Raw genomic sequence first — 17,069 nt, 5'->3', positions numbered from 1 at the left:
TTACTTTAACCAGCTACTAATTTAAGAGACAAAAAAACCATACAAATCCGTTCTGTATTTGTTGTTATTGTGTCAATTTATCTTACTGTATTCATGAAAACCAATGCAGTAAACATGCAGATTACACTGATATAAAAAAACCCCAATAAAAACATTATACAGTCTATAAAGCCCATAATGACAATAGTACATATTACTCCAGATTACTGTCTCTCTTATCAATTACATCTGTCTTTTATTAATACTTTTATTGTAGGTATTAAAACCAGAAAGGAAAAATGATCATTAAACCAGTGAGTGGTAAAGAATAACAAAAAAAGATGAAGAATGGAAATTTTACAACATCTATCACATGGACAGATAAATATTCATAATGAAGTGAAAAGGTTAAATATGTTTTATTAATTTCTAAGTAAATCTCTGGTCACACTCTGAATTCCTGAAATTAGCCATTTCTACGTTGCTTCTCTGAACAGGACACATGAGGAACTTATTCTCTGTAAACCTGGTCTTCAACATAGTGATTGGCGAATCTAATGATGTCAGTCATCGCCATGAGAATCAGAATATCCATGGCCGTGTCGTTGGTAACCTGCTCATGGTAGTTCAGCACAGGAAAGATGCAGTTCATCGGGACTCCCAGTTTATGACTGCACTCCTCCATCTAAGATAAACAGATACAACATGACTTATTGTATTTGAGGAACTGGGGTTAGGAGCCATATCCATGCAGTTTTATCTGTATTTCAAATAACCACAAAGTTAAAGGTTAATAATAAAGCATATGCCTGTTAAAATGTTCTCTGGTGGTGGAGAATATCATGGAGTAGATGGGAGACCTACATAAATAAAAATAAAAGGAGGAAGAGATGGCTGTTGCTGTTGTTCTCACCTTCTCTTTAATTTTTTTGCTGGTGTAGATCTTACGCAGGTTCTCGTTAACTAGAGGGCATGCTTTATCCACCATGGACATGACGACCACTTGAGGAATCTCTGTTGAATCACCACAAACACCTTTCATTTACAGCATTTAGCAGACGCCCTTATCCAGAGCGACTTACATTTAACTGAGCAGTTGAGGGTTAAGGGCCTTGCTCAAGGGCCCAGCAGTAGCAGCACAGGGATTTGAACTCACGACTGTCTGATCAGTAATCCAACAGCTTAACCACTGAGCTTCCACTGCCCTATTTTATACATAATCCAGGTTTCATTATTTAATATGAAATTCTAATTATGTGAAAACTCACCCAAGTCACGAGCTTTTTCCCGAACAGCTCTCATTTTCTGGATAACGTCGTCACTCATGAGGGAGATTTTGTCAGCTGGTAGAACACTCACCAGACAGTGCACTTTGTCTTTCAGGCTGGGGTTGCTGATGTACTTCGGGTCGCCTTTATCAATTGGTTTTACAGGATTGAACTGAAAGAGCAAAAACGCTCAAATACATAAATACTCAAAATACTTGATATTTAGGGGTAAGGTAGACCCCCATAAGTGTTCTTTTAATTTAGATGAGTCTGAATATTACTTAGCAAACAAAGTGATACTACACATGAATCATTCAGTAACTACAGTGAAAACTGGCATTTAGTTATGAGAAGGTGTTTAGTTATGAGAATGAGGATTGTTAGTGTGCTTTAATAAGGAAAAACATTCCTTATTGCTGAGTAAGACAGAAAAAAATGAGAAACGTTGATTATGTAAGTAAGTATGGTTGTCCAACTAAGTAGAGGACTTCCAGGGCATTTTCCTTACAGAACTAGTGATGTTTTACTGTGCAGGGCCTACCATGGAGGTGTCGAAGGCGTGCACTGGGCTAACATCTAAGAATTCTCGCACATGCTTATGGCTTCATAATTATGCATCCAGTCAAGACACTAAAATTCTTTACTCTTAATTTTTTCACATCTTATATACCAAACTTATTGTGTAGAATACAAAATGTTCTTAATAAATCATTTACTTACAGTATAGCCATCTTTCACATGACCTTTTAATATTTTGTTTATGTCTTTTGTTTGCACTCCCTTTGACTTATCTTCTTCCAGACCCATGATGTCAGTAAAGACAAATGGATAGAAAGATCCAGGCCCACCTTTCTTCAGCCTGTGAATTTTAAACTGAACACAAATACAGGAGTGTAAAGATTCTGTTCAGGTTATCTAAACTACAGTTAAATCATGAATCAAATGTATACACTGCTCAAAAAATTAAAGGAACACTTTGAAAACACATCAGATCTCAATGGGGAAAAATATCATGCTGGATATCTACACTGATATGGACTGGGTAATGTGTTAGGAACAAAAGGATGCCACATCGTTTGAGGGAAATGAAAATTATCAACCTACAGAGGGCTGAATTCAAAGACACCCCGAAAATCAAAGTGAAACAATGATGCAGCAGGCCAGTCCATTTTGCTGAAATTTCATTGCAGCAACTCAGAATGGTACTCAGTAGTTTGTATGGCCCCCAGGTGCTTGTACGCAGGACTGACAACGTCGGGGCATGCTCCTAATGAGACGACAGATGGTGTCCTGGGGTATTTCCTCCCAGATGTGGACCAGGGCATCACTGAGCTCCTGGACAGTCTGAGGTGGAACCTGGAGGTGTCGAATGGAGCGAAACATAATGTCCCAGAGGTGATCTATTGGATTTAGGTCAGGCGAGCGTGGGGGCCATTCAGTGGTATCAATTCCTTCATCCTCCAGGAACTGCCTGCATACTCTCGCCACATGAGGCCGGGCATCGTCGTGCACCAGGAGGAACCCAGGACCCACTGCACCAGCGTAGAGTCTGACAATGGGTCCAAGGATTTCATCCCGATACCTAATGGCAGTCAGGGTGCCATTGTCTAGCCTGTAGAGGTCTGTGCGTCCCTCCATGGATATGCCTCCCCAGACCATCACTCACCCACCACCAAAGCGGTCATGCTGAACGATGTTACAGGCAGCATAACGTTCTCCACGGCTTCTCCAGACCCTTTCACGTCTGTCACATGTGCTCAGGGTGAACCTGCTCTCATGTGTGAAAAGCACAGGGAGCCAGTGGCGGACCTGCCAATTCTGGTGTTCGATGGCAAATGCCAATCGAGCTCCACGGTGCCAGGCAGTGAGCACAGGGCCCAGTAGAGGACGTCGGACCCTCAGGCCACCCTCATGAAGTCTGTTTCTGATTGTTTGGTCAGAGACATTCACACCAGTGGCCTGCTGGAGGTCATTTTGTAGGGCTGGCAGTGCTCATCCTGTTCCTCCTTGCACAAAGGAGCTGATACCGGTCCTGCCGATGGGTTAAGGACCTTCTACCTGTCCGGCTCTCCTAGAGTAACTGCCTGTCTCCTGGAATCTCCTCCATGCTCTTGAGACTGTGCTAGGAGACACAGCAAAACTTCTGGCAATGGCACATATTGATGTGCAATCCTGGAGGAGTTGGACTGCCTATGCAACCTCTGTAGGGTCCAGGTATCGCCTCATGCTACCAGTAGTGACACTGACCCTAGCCAAATGCAAAACTTGTGAAAAACAGTCAGAAAAGTTGAGTAGGGAAAGGAAGTATTTGGACAGTTTTTGTGATTTTGCCTTTATACTCCATCACATTGGATTTGAAATAAAACAGTCAAGATGTGATGGAAGTGTAAAACTTTCAGCTTTTTTTAAGAGGTTCCACAAAAATATGGCATTTACCATTTAGGAATTACAGCCATTTTAAGCAAAGTACTTCCGTTTTCAGGGGCTCAAAGGTATTTGGACAATTGACTGACCAGAAGTTAATTGAGCAGGTGCGGTCCATTCCCTCATTACTGCAAGACAAATGAAGCAGATAAAAGGTCTGGAGTTGATATCAGGTACTGAGTTGGCATTTGGCAGCTGTTCGACTGGAGCTACCAATATGAAGTCCAAGGAGATCTCAATGCAAGTGAAGAAGGTCATCATTAGGCTGAAAAAACAACATAAATCTATAAGAGAGGTAGCAAAAACCTTAGGTGTGGCCAAATCAACAGTTGGGTACATTCTTAAAAAGAAAGAAAGCACTGGAGAGCTCAACAACATCGAAAGGCCTGGAAGACCATGGAAGACAACCAAAGTGGATGATCGAGAAACCTTTCCTTGGTGAAGAAAAACCCCTTCATAATATCAACAGAAGTGAAGAACACTCTGGAGAAGGTAGGCGTATCATTGTCAAAATCTACAATCAAGAGACGCCTTCATGAATGTAAATACAGAGGGTTTACAACAAGGTGCAAACCACTGGGAACATTCAAGAACAGGAAAGCCAGATTAGACTTTGCCAGAAAACATCTAAAAAAGCCTCCCATGTTCTGGAATAAGATTCTTTGGACTGATGAAACCAAGATTAACTTGTACCAGAATGATGGGAAGAGAAAAATATGGTGAAAGAAAGGAACAGCTCATGATCCAAAGTGTACCACATCATGTGTCAAACATGGTGGAGGCAGTGTTATGGCATGGGCATGTATGGCTGCCAATGGAACGGGCTCACTGGTGTTTACTGATGATGTGACTGCTGACAGAAGTAGCAGGATGAATTCTGAGGTGTACAGGGCTATACTCTCTGCTCACATTCAGCCAAATGCTACAAAACTGATAGGACGCTGCTTCACAGTGCAGGTGGATAATGATGCTAAACATACTGCGAAAGCAACTCAAGACTTTTTGAAGGCAAAGAAATGGAATATTCTTCAATGGCCAAGTCAGTCGCCTGATCTCAACCCAATAGAGCTGCTTTTCACTTACTGAAGATAAGACTGAAGGCAGAAAGACCCACAAACAAGCAGCAACTGAAGGTGAAGGTGTCAGTGAAGGCCTGGTGAAGCATCTCCAGGGAGGAAACTCAGAATTTGACTTTTGAGATCATGGGCTCCAGACTTCAGGCAGTCACTGACTGCAAAGGATTTTCATCCAAGTATTAAAATTATGGTTATATTTACAATTATGTCACTTTGTCCAAATGCCTTTGATCCCCTGAAAATGGAGGTACTTTGCTTAAAATGGCTGTAATTCCTAAATGGTAAATGCCATATTTTTGTGGAACCTTTTAAAATAAAGCTGAAAGTCTACACTTCCATCAAATCTTGATTGTTTTATTTCAAATTCATTGTGGTGGTGTATAAAGGCAAAATCACAAAAACTCTGTCATTGTCCAAATACTTCCAGACCAAACTGTATATCCTCTATAACTGAATAAGTTTTGGTCTTACTCAACATTCACTGACGTTCAGGAAAACATGAGCTAGGCTTGAAGTAAATATTTAATTGTTTAGTTATTACCTTTAAAGTGAAGCTCTGACTTTGACCAGCTGATGAATCTGCCAGTGCACCGGCGGCGTTGTATCCTTGGAGGACGGTGTTGATGGAGTTGATTAAACTCGACTTTCCTGCTCCGATTGGGCCGTGAAGCAGAATCTTCAGCTCACGGACTTCTGCAGTGCCTGGCTGGAAATCCTTCAGTTTCCTCAACATCAGATGTTTGTTATCTTCACTATTTAAGAAGTAAGAACCAAGAGATTAACATATTTTCCATGAGCTACTAATTACAGCTTTAAGCACACAATAATCTTGTCTTTGTGTCTTTTTGCAATCATTGATATTACCTCCACGCCACTGGCCGCCATTGACGATCGAATTCTGCGATTTTAAAAAAATGAATTCCAACATTACACGAGATTGTCTTTGACACTACAATCAAGTGTTTATTTCTATGACTTTCCTTAAATATCATATTTCTGCAGTAACTTACCAGGATCTGGTTTTGGGGTTGGTTGTTCATGTTGATTCGATTTGAGGAAAGCACGAAACAACTGAAGCAACAAACAATATCAGTATAAACTACGCATAAATTTAACTATTTAAATAGAGAACATTGTATTAATAACAATAACTACACTAATACAACAGCAAAATACAATAAAACAATAATAACAAAGCTTTACTTTACTGGTTTGAATTATGAACTGTGATTGTGTCAAGTCAGTTAGTAGTCCATTTTCTTACCTGATCCATGACACTGGCCTCTGAACTGCACCTCAGATGTGTTGTTGCTTTAGTTCTGTGTACAAATGTGTCACTGAATTAAATTACTTGGTTATTAATACATACAGGGACTCACGTCTATATTTAATTTTCACCGTATCACTTGTACAGTGAAACTGAATCTGCAGCTGATCAGTGAAACTGCTGGTTACATCCATCAGGAACAGTTCAGTGAAACACCACTAGAGGACACTTCCTCAGCTGTCACAGTCAGGCTTTAGTGTCAGTGCTGAGCTGTTGTTTAGTATTTGCCTTTTGTGTATGACTCCTTATCTCTCTATTTACCCGTTTTATTAGCTCTTAGATTCTGGATTGTGGCAAATGATGGACAAACAAAAAGATTTTGTTTGTCCATCATTTTGCCTTTAACTGCCTCTGACCTCTTTCATATCCTCTGACCAGCTTTTGATTTGTTAACGTGGAATTATTTTATCAATTTGTAAATACATTGCAAAAAGGATGAAACTATTTCTTTTGCTTCTTCAACATGGTGAGCTATGGCATTCATCTAAACATGCTGATTTTTTCTAATTGGAATATATAGCAAGCTCTCTCATTTATGTAATAACAATGTAAGGAGAAAAACTTAATGATCAGTGCTTTAGAATGAAGTCTTTCTTACCTTCTCCTCTGCTCTGGCTGTAGAGCTGAACCTGTGTGCTGCTGCTCCGGCTGTGTGAGTCTGCGTCACTGATATAAAACTGGAACTGGGTGTGACTCAGATATTTCCTTCCACTTTCACTTTCCCAGCACTGCAGTAATTCTCAGTCACTATAAACAGAATCAAGTTCAAGTTCAAGTTCAGTTTATTTTTATAGCACATATAAAAACAGCCACACGACTGACCCAAGTGCTGTACAGAGGTTCAGAAAAAGAATAAAATAAAACAGAGAAATCAGCACCACTAAACACAATTAAGACAGGGTCTAGCCCCAATAATACAGTGACTAAGAAAATATATTAGTAAGACAAGGGGAGCAGAGTATATACATTTTGAAGACAAAATAATAGGCAAATACCATAATAGAAGATTATTTATAAGCCAAGGAAAACAGATACGTTTTTAGGAGAGACTTAAAAGTGGTGAGAGAAGGGGCTAATCTAATCTCTAAAGGCAGGTTATTCCACAGCCGCGGCCCAACCACTGAAAAAGCTCGATCCCCTCTGCGTTTGAGTCTGGAGTGTGGGACTAAAAGAAGACTCTGATCGCTAGATCTTAAACTTCTGAAAGGAGTATATAGGTGCAACAATTCAGATAAGTAAGTGGAGGCTTGATCATGTAATAATTTATATACAAATAAAAGAATTTTAAAATCGATTCTGAATTTGCTAGGCAGCCAGTGGAGGGTCCTCAGAATTGGAGTAATGTGAGCGCTTTTACGGCAATTATGAAGGAATCTGGCAGCAGCATTTTGCACTAGTTGAAGGCGAGCAATTTGAGTCTTTGAACTACCGTAGTATAGTGAATTGCAGTCCAAGCGTGAGGTAGTAAAAGCGTGAACAGCCATCTCTAAGGTTTTATGATTTAGAAAAGGTTTGATTTTTGACAGCAGACGAAGATATTAATTAACAAGATATTAATACTAATACTGTTTCCACTGTTAATGTCTGTTTATACAGTATATGACTCAGAGGCTGTTTATGTGTATGCTTCATTATTTCCTGTGATAAGGATTAGTGCAGGTATTAATTCATCATTATGAAGGCATTAGTTAAGTATTAAAACATGAGAGCAAGGTGATAATCAAACACATGAAACAGGCGATGAGCAAACAGACATAAAGCAGGCAAATACAAAAGAGCAATAGTCTAGATCAATATCAATATCAAAGCTAGTTGGCACACAGAGAATATTTCCTTCTTTCCTTAGGTTTCTTATTGACTGACTATAGCAACACCTGCAGAAAATTTTGTTTCATGAAAATCATATATATACAGTATATATATACACTATATGGCCAAACGTTTGCGGAAACCTGACCATCATACCCATATGTGGTTTTTCCCCAAACTGGTGCCACAAGTTTGGAAGCACACAATTGTATTAAATGTCTTTGTAGACTGTAACATTACAGTTTCCCTTCACTGCAACTAAGGGGCACAAACCTGTTCCAGCATGACAATGCTCCTGTGCACACTGTCATTATCACATGAAGACAAATGAAGGCATGAATCTATGCCAAGGTTGGAGTGGAAGAACTCGAGTGTCCTGCACAGAGCCCTGACCTCATCCCCACTGAACACCTTTGGGATGAACTGGAATGGTGACTGCACCCCAGGCCTACATGCCCAGCACCAGTACCTGACCTCACTAAAGCTGTCGTGGGTCAATGGGCAAATCCCCACAGCCACGCTCCAAAATGTAGTGGAAAGCCTTCCCAGAGGAGTGGAGGATAACAGCAAATTGGGACTAAATCTGGAACGGGATGTTCAACAAGCACATGCTGTATGAATGTTGTCACAGGTGTCCACTAACGTTTGGCCATATAGTGTATATATATATATATATATATATATATATATATATATATATATATATATATATGAAGGTAAATCCAAAAGAATATTCAAATATCCAAATGCAACAATGTCAGGAATTTGGACTTGCTATTCTGTGTTCTGGCCACTAGAGTCCTCATTTTTCCCTCGTGTTGTGTTCCCTCTGTCTGTTATTAGTGTTATTGCTGTCACCTGTGTTGTCTCATTTCCTTGTGTGTATTTAAGTTGCCCTCTTTCTTAGTTTCTTATAATCTCTGCTGATAATTTTCCTATAACTACACAACCTGAACTGATTTATTCCTTACATATTATCTACATTATCTAATGACCATAACTGAAAATCACTATACTGCATTGTGCAGTTATTATAACGCAATATTCCTGTAATCACACACACGGCTCTTTGTAATCACCAGCTCTGTGTTTGTGGTGTTTTCAGTGTTAGCTGCAGTAACGTCTCCGCTGCGGTGAGTGTGTGGGTTTGTGTGAGAGTGTGTGTTGGTGACTGTGATCTGTTCAGAGAGTGCAGGCTGCTGCATTTACTACACAAACTAAGCAGTAAATAAAAAATACTGCCAGGGATTCATGACACAAGACTCACATGAATGCAACAGAAAACAAACTTTCTTTAAACTCTCAGTAGAATTTTGAAGTGTTTTCATGACAGCAGACTCTGCATCAGAAATTTATAGATAAGGAGAGAGAGCTATGTCCCACTTCAACATAAGTACATTACACTAACCAGCTACTATCTAAATACAGCTGAAATGATAACAAACAGTAGTGAAACATGAATGTAATTACTTACTGAATGAATACATAATAAAACCAATATCTCACCAAATGCAGTTGAATTGTTTTCTCAACTAATTTCTCTAGACATAAAAACACACACAAGTGTATTTGCTGCTGTTTATTCATCTTATCATGCTCATCAGAATGAAAGAAAAAACTCATTTTTACACTGAAATTTAAAATGTTTACAAAAAAAAACCAAGATATATAAAGCTCATAGTGACAGTAGTGAAGATTACTCCAGATTACTGTCTCTCATCAGTTACATCCGTCTTTTTTATTCATACTTTTATTGTAAGTATTTTTAGAATTAAAAAAACTGAAGTGCTTAAAGTGATCTTCACTAAACAAAGAATGAATGAGATGTTCCAACATCTTTTATCTATCACATGCACAGATAAATATACTCTAATGCAGTTTAATAATTGCATCTAAATAAAGTGAAAAGATTAAACATGTTTTAATAGTTTCTAAATACTTTTAATACTTTGTTCATATTGTGAATTCCTGAAACTAGCCAGTTCCACGTTGCTTCTCTGTTGGAGACTGAACGTGACACGTCAGGAACTTATTCTCTGTAAACCTGGTTTTCAACATAGTCATTGACATTGTAAACCTGGTCTTCAACATAGTGACTGGCGAATCTAATGATGTCAGTCATCGCCATGAGAATCAGAAGATCCATGTCCGTGTCGTTGGTAACCTGCTCATGGTAGTTCAGCACAGGAAAGATGCAGTTCATCGGGACTCCCAGTTTATGACTGCACTCCTCCATCTAAGATAAACAGATACAACATGACTTATTGTATTTGAGGAACTGAGGTTAGGTTAGGAGTCACGGTTTTATCAGCATTTACAAAATGTTAATATAAAAAAGCATATACATGTTAAAAAGTTCTCTGGTGCTGGAAAATATCATGGAGTAGATGGGAGACCTACAGGCAGGAAATAAAAGGAGGAAGAGATGGCTGTTGCTGTTGTTCTCACCTTCTCTTTAATTTTTTTGCTGGTGTAGATCTTACGCAGGTTCTCCTTAACCAGAGGGCATGCTTTATCCACCATCGACATGACGACCACTTGAGGAATCCCTGATGAATCACCACAAACACAAACAGTTTGTCTATCTTAAATACAGTAGAATGTAGCTTTTATCTTTAAGATGACACCGCTTAGGAAAAACCTGACTACTGTAATAGCACATAGCAGTAGTGGTGGATATGACCAGATTTCTGTGTATATGTCAGGGATTTGCAGAGGAGGCGGATGCGAATGCAGAACAATATTTCAGTGAAAATAAAGGAAGGACACAGAGAATGCAACATGAACTATGGTTTCAAGGCAATGTGACATACTTTGACTAGAGAGCATAACGTGATAACAATCGACAACGAAAGACAAAAGCTAGGCAGTGAGTCAGGTGCAAGACGTGACTTAAATGCTTATGCTCATTAAGTAAAAATGTGATACAGGTGCAAACAGTTATGCGATGTGATCCAGTGAAGTGCAGTGGCTGATGGGAAACATAACCCTGACAGGATAATTATGTGAAAAACTCACCCAAGTCACGTGCTTTTTCCCGAACAGCTCTCATTTTCTTAATAACGTTGTGACTGATGAGGGAGATTCTGTCAGCTGGTAGAACACTCACCAGACAGTGCACTTTGTCTTTCAGGCTGGGGTTGCTGATGTACTTCGGGTCGCCTTTATCAATGGGTTTTACAGGATTGAACTGAAAGAGCGAAAATCAAATAAAGGACCACCTCAGATTACTTTTTATAAAAATACCATAATTAGGCTTTTTGGTTTTACTGGTTTTATTGGTTTTAGTAATCATTTAATCTCTTGAAGACCAGACTTATTATTCTAGTATACTCCTTAAAGCTTTTTATTCCTAAAGCAACTATCATCTACGATTAATTATGTAGTTATGAGACTGGAGAGTGCAAGTGTGCTTCAAGAAACATAATATTGCCATTTTTGTTGAATATGTACTCAAGGTTCTACGATTAACTCGAGGACTAGTGTAGTTTCATTATGGAATTATTTATGTTTTCCCATGGGCTTGTTTCCTAGCCAAGTACTAAATACTAAGTTCATCATGTGATGACCATGACCTCGATTGTTTAGACTGTAAAACGCTGTGTAACATGGTGATTATCCTCAGGACATTCTCAGTCCACCTGACTGACCAGCATGGTCTGGTGGTCTGCAGTGACTCGGCTGTGGCACATCAGATACACACATAACCAACCTTTCTACTTCCTTCATTCTGGATTGTCACTCAGTACGTAGACAATGCTGAGCCGGAACTCATGATAAGGGATTTATGCCCAGCACTTCACATCACACTGTGCTCATAAGAGTGCGTCTGACCCTTGGGAACATGCGCAGTGTATTCGCTCCCAGGTGTCAGAGCCATAATCTCAGGGTGAGGGATCTGCAGCACCTCAGTGACCCTTGTCTCTGGGTCAGGCCCATATTTGCGGGGTGTGGGCTCTGCTGACCCGCAGTCACCCTTGTCTTTGGTCCAAACCCATTTCACGGTGGAGGGTAACTCTTGCCTCACTTCCAGAATGATCATTTCAGGGTGTGCGGTCTGCGGTGCCACCGTCCCCTGTCTCCCTTGCTAGACCCATAATTGTGGAGTGTGGGGTCATGTATGAGATTGCTGAAACTTTTGAAAACAAATATGACTGGCAGCTTTCATACTTGCTTGTCACTTTCAGCTTTCAATCAGTTAATGTTGATATTAATTCTTCTCATTCTTCCATTTTCATTTTACTTTTCATTTTTCTCCATATGGAGAAATCCTCTGTATTCTTCCGCAGTTAGAATGTCATCCAGTGCCTCCTGAACCTACCTGCTCAAGCAGCAGCAACAGGTGGCACAACATGTTTTTCCCTCTGCAAATTGTATTTGAGCAAGCCAGACTTACTTTCTCATTTGTGTCACAGCCAATCATTGCTCTTGCCCAGTTGCTGTGGCCTCCAAAGCTTGCAGTGCTGCCTGTAAGATCTCTGTGCTCACTGAACCTATAATGTCCTTGCGGGCAAAGAGCAAATGTGCTATGCTGTTAGTGTTACATCTTGTGCTTGTAAATATACGAACCCAGTGTTTGTGGGTTGTGCACAGCACAGGTTTGCCCACGATACGTCTTCCACTTGTACCACTAGTACACTAGTAAATTTTTAGTCTTAAGGTATCGCATTTCACACGGTTCCACAGACTTGTAGAATCTACGCCATGGCACACTGAAGCATTTCAGTCAGTTTGTGGTGACAAAACACCACACTTATGTTATTTATTTTTATTATTATTTATTTATATTTATTTATTTTTGCTACCCATCTGTGTATTTAAAATTACTGTAAAGATTCCTTATTCTATAGAATACAAAAAATACCCTCAATAATTTAAATGATGGTCACGAACTTACAGTGTAGCCGTCTTTAATACGACCCTGTAATATTTGGATCATATCTTCAGTCTGCACTCCATTTGATTCCTCTGGTTCCAGACCCATGATGTCAGCAAAGACAAATGGATAGAAAGTTCCAGGTCCAGCTTTCTTCAGCTTGTGAAATTTTAACTGGACACAAAATACAGAGGTGTATCCTGTGCCAAGCTTTTGCTAGCATTATTTTTTAAACACAGTGTAATCTTCAGGCAGATATATATATTCAGAAAAATACAATATTTTCCTAAAACATTAGATATATTAGTATATTACATGAGCCAAAAAGATCTCAGGTACTCAGTAAAGTTCAGGGAAAGGATGTCTGGCTTGAAGACATTACAGTAAATATTTTATTGTCTAGTTATTACCTTTAAAGTGAAGCTCTGACTTTGACCAGCTGATGAATCTGCCAGTGCACCGGCGGCGTTGTATCCTTGGAGGACGGTGTTGATGGAGTTGATTAAACTCGACTTTCCTGCTCCGATTGGGCCGTGAAGCAGAATCTTCAGCTCATGGACTTCTGCAGTGCCTGGCTGGAAATCCTTCAGTTTCCTCAACATCAGATGTTTGTTACCTTCACTATTTAAGAAGTAAGAACCAAGAGATTAACATATTTTCCATGAGCTACTAATTACAGCTTTAAGCACACAATGATCTTGTCTTTGTGTCTTTTTGCAATCATTGATATTACCTCCACGCCACTGGCCGCCATTGACGATCGAATTCTGCGATTTTAAAAAAATGAATTCCAACATTACACGAGATTGTCTTTGACACTACAATCAAGTGTTTATTTCTATGACTTTCCTTAAATATCATATTTCTGCAGTAACTTACCAGGATCTGGTTTTGGGGTTGGTTGTTCATGTTGATTCAAATTGAAGAAAGGACGGAACAACTGATCAAGCTGCAATATCAGTATAAACTACGCATAAATTTAACTGTTTAAATAGAGAACATTGTAATAATAACAATAACAACATTAATACAACAGCAAAATACAATAAAACAATAAAACAATAATAACAAAGCTTTACTTTACTGGTTTGAATTATGAACTGTGATTGTGTCAAGTCAGTTAGTAGTCCATTTTCTTACCCAACTCATGACACTGGCCTCTGAACTGCACCTCAGATGTGTTGTTGCTTTAGTTCTGTGTACAAATGTGTCACTGAATTAAATTACTTGGTTATTAATACATACAGGGACTCACGTCTATATTTAATTTTCACCGTATCACTTGTACAGTGAAACTGAATCTGCAGCTGATCAGTGAAACTGCTGGTTACATCCATCAGGAACAGTTCAGTGAAACACCACTAGAGGACACTTCCTCAGCTGTCACAGTCAGGCTTTAGTGTCAGTGCTGAGCTGTTGTTTAGTATTTGCCTTTTGTGTATGACTCCTTATCTCTCTATTTACCCGTTTTATTAGCTCTTAGATTCTGGATTGTGGCAAATGATGGACAAACAAAAAGATTTTGTTTGTCCATCATTTTGCCTTTAACTGCCTCTGACCTCTTTCATATCCTCTGACCAGCTTTTGATTTGTTAACGTGGAATTATTTTATCAATTTGTAAATACATTGCAAAAAGGATGAAACTATTTCTTTTGCTTCTTCAACATGGTGAGCTATGGCATTCATCTAAACATGCTGATTTTTTCTAATTAGAATATATAGCAAGCTCTCTCATTTATGTAATAACAATGTAATGAGAAAAACTTAATGATCAGTGCTTTAGAATGAAGTCTTTCTTACCTTCTCCTCTGCTCTGGCTGTAGAGCTGAACCTGTGTGCTGCTGCTCCGGCTGTGTGAGTCTGCGTCACTGATATAAAACTGGAACTGGGTGTGACTCAGATATTTCCTTCCACTTTCACTTTCCCAGCACTGCAGTAATTCTCAGTCACTATAAACAGAATCAAGTTCAAGTTCAAGTTCAGTTTATTTTTATAGCACATATAAAAACAGCCACACGACTGACCCAAGTGCTGTACAGAGGTTCAGAAAAAGAATAAAATAAAACAGAGAAATCAGCACCACTAAACACAATTAAGACAGGGTCTAGCCCCAATAATACAGTGACTAAGAAAATATATTAGTAAGACAAGGGGAGCAGAGTATATACATTTTGAAGACAAAATAATAGGCAAATACCATAATAGAAGATTATTTATAAGCCAAGGAAAACAGATACGTTTTTAGGAGAGACTTAAAAGTGGTGAGAGAAGGGGCTAATCTAATCTCTAAAGGCAGGTTATTCCACAGCCGCGGCCCAACCACTGAAAAAGCTCGATCCCCTCTGCGTTTGAGTCTGGAGTGTGGGACTAAAAGAAGACTCTGATCGCTAGATCTTAAACTTCTGAAAGGAGTATATAGGTGCAACAATTCAGATAAGTAAGTGGAGGCTTGATCATGTAATAATTTATATACAAATAAAAGAATTTTAAAATCGATTCTGAATTTGCTAGGCAGCCAGTGGAGGGTCCTCAGAATTGGAGTAATGTGAGCGCTTTTACGGCAATTATGAAGGAATCTGGCAGCAGCATTTTGCACTAGTTGAAGGCGAGCAATTTGAGTCTTTGAACTACCGTAGTATAGTGAATTGCAGTCCAAGCGTGAGGTAGTAAAAGCGTGAACAGCCATCTCTAAGGTTTTATGATTTAGAAAAGGTTTGATTTTTGACAGCAGACGAAGATATTAATTAACAAGATATTAATACTAATACTGTTTCCACTGTTAATGTCTGTTTATACAGTATATGACTCAGAGGCTGTTTATGTGTATGCTTCATTATTTCCTGTGATAAGGATTAGTGCAGGTATTAATTCATCATTATGAAGGCATTAGTTAAGTATTAAAACATGAGAGCAAGGTGATAATCAAACACATGAAACAGGCGATGAGCAAACAGACATAAAGCAGGCAAATACAAAAGAGCAATAGTCTAGATCAATATCAATATCAAAGCTAGTTGGCACACAGAGAATATTTCCTTCTTTCCTTAGGTTTCTTATTGACTGACTATAGCAACACCTGCAGAAAATTTTGTTTCATGAAAATCATATATATACAGTATATATATACACTATATGGCCAAACGTTTGCGGAAACCTGACCATCATACCCATATGTGGTTTTTCCCCAAACTGGTGCCACAAGTTTGGAAGCACACAATTGTATTAAATGTCTTTGTAGACTGTAACATTACAGTTTCCCTTCACTGCAACTAAGGGGCACAAACCTGTTCCAGCATGACAATGCTCCTGTGCACACTGTCATTATCACATGAAGACAAATGAAGGCATGAATCTATGCCAAGGTTGGAGTGGAAGAACTCGAGTGTCCTGCACAGAGCCCTGACCTCATCCCCACTGAACACCTTTGGGATGAACTGGAATGGTGACTGCACCCCAGGCCTACATGCCCAGCACCAGTACCTGACCTCACTAAAGCTGTCGTGGGTCAATGGGCAAATCCCCACAGCCACGCTCCAAAATGTAGTGGAAAGCCTTCCCAGAGGAGTGGAGGATAACAGCAAATTGGGACTAAATCTGGAACGGGATGTTCAACAAGCACATGCTGTATGAATGTTGTCACAGGTGTCCACTAACGTTTGGCCATATAGTGTATATATATATATATATATATATATATATATATATATATATATATATATATATATATATATATATGAAGGTAAATCCAAAAGAATATTCAAATATCCAAATGCAACAATGTCAGGAATTTGGACTTGCTATTCTGTGTTCTGGCCACTAGAGTCCTCATTTTTCCCTCGTGTTGTGTTCCCTCTGTCTGTTATTAGTGTTATTGCTGTCACCTGTGTCTCATTTCCTTGTGTGTATTTAAGTTGCCCTCTTTCTTAGTTTCTTTGCTCAAGTCCTTCATAGAACTGGCAGTTCGTTTGGACAGTCGACTCAGGGAGAGGGACTTGAGCCACAAGTCCATCTCCATACCCCCCTGTAAATCCCAAGATGTGAGGTCACCCAGTTCCTGTTGAGAAAATACAACTGCAGTCAGTTGAGAACTGTGACTGGAGTTACTACCCTCCAACTCAGGACTGTATCTACCAGCCATGCTCTCCTGGAATAACCAACAATACGAGCTCCAGGCCTTGGTGGATTCAGGCATGGCTGGTAAGTTTGTGGATTTTTCCCTAGCTGAGAATCTCCAGATTCCTTCTGACTCCCTCTCCTCTCCTCTTGTGGTAACAGCCCTGGATGGAAGAACTTTGGGCCATGGGGAATA

The 17,069-nt window shown here is 39.4% G+C and overlaps 2 protein-coding genes across 2 annotated transcripts; both read right to left on the bottom strand.

Annotated features, from left to right (window-relative positions):
* Window positions 1–46: 46 nt before the first annotated feature.
* On the bottom strand, window positions 47–6,774 carry LOC117596186 (interferon-induced protein 44). Its single transcript, XM_053229960.1, has 9 exons — window positions 6,673–6,774; window positions 6,012–6,066; window positions 5,758–5,818; window positions 5,612–5,645; window positions 5,289–5,499; window positions 1,968–2,120; window positions 1,248–1,419; window positions 893–993; window positions 47–664 (listed from the first exon to the last, which is right to left on the bottom strand). Exons 2-9 carry the CDS (start codon window positions 6,018–6,020, stop codon window positions 491–493), a joined length of 915 nt encoding a protein of 304 aa, XP_053085935.1. The 5' UTR covers window positions 6,021–6,066; window positions 6,673–6,774; the 3' UTR covers window positions 47–490.
* A 2,673-nt stretch (window positions 6,775–9,447) lies between these two features.
* Window positions 9,448–14,657, bottom strand: LOC117596161 (interferon-induced protein 44). Its single transcript, XM_053229958.1, has 9 exons — window positions 14,561–14,657; window positions 13,900–13,954; window positions 13,639–13,708; window positions 13,493–13,526; window positions 13,170–13,380; window positions 12,781–12,933; window positions 10,902–11,073; window positions 10,332–10,432; window positions 9,448–10,119 (listed from the first exon to the last, which is right to left on the bottom strand). The coding sequence occupies exons 2-9, from the start codon at window positions 13,906–13,908 to the stop codon at window positions 9,913–9,915; spliced, it is 957 nt and encodes a 318-aa protein (XP_053085933.1). The 5' UTR covers window positions 13,909–13,954; window positions 14,561–14,657; the 3' UTR covers window positions 9,448–9,912.
* Between the last annotated feature and the right edge of the window lie 2,412 nt (window positions 14,658–17,069).

Source organism: Pangasianodon hypophthalmus, chromosome 26, assembly GCF_027358585.1.
Source record: "Pangasianodon hypophthalmus isolate fPanHyp1 chromosome 26, fPanHyp1.pri, whole genome shotgun sequence".
Classification (NCBI taxonomy): domain Eukaryota; kingdom Metazoa; phylum Chordata; class Actinopteri; order Siluriformes; family Pangasiidae; genus Pangasianodon; species Pangasianodon hypophthalmus.
Note: the sequence above shows the minus strand (reverse complement) of the source record. Positions and strands in the feature narration are given on the sequence as shown.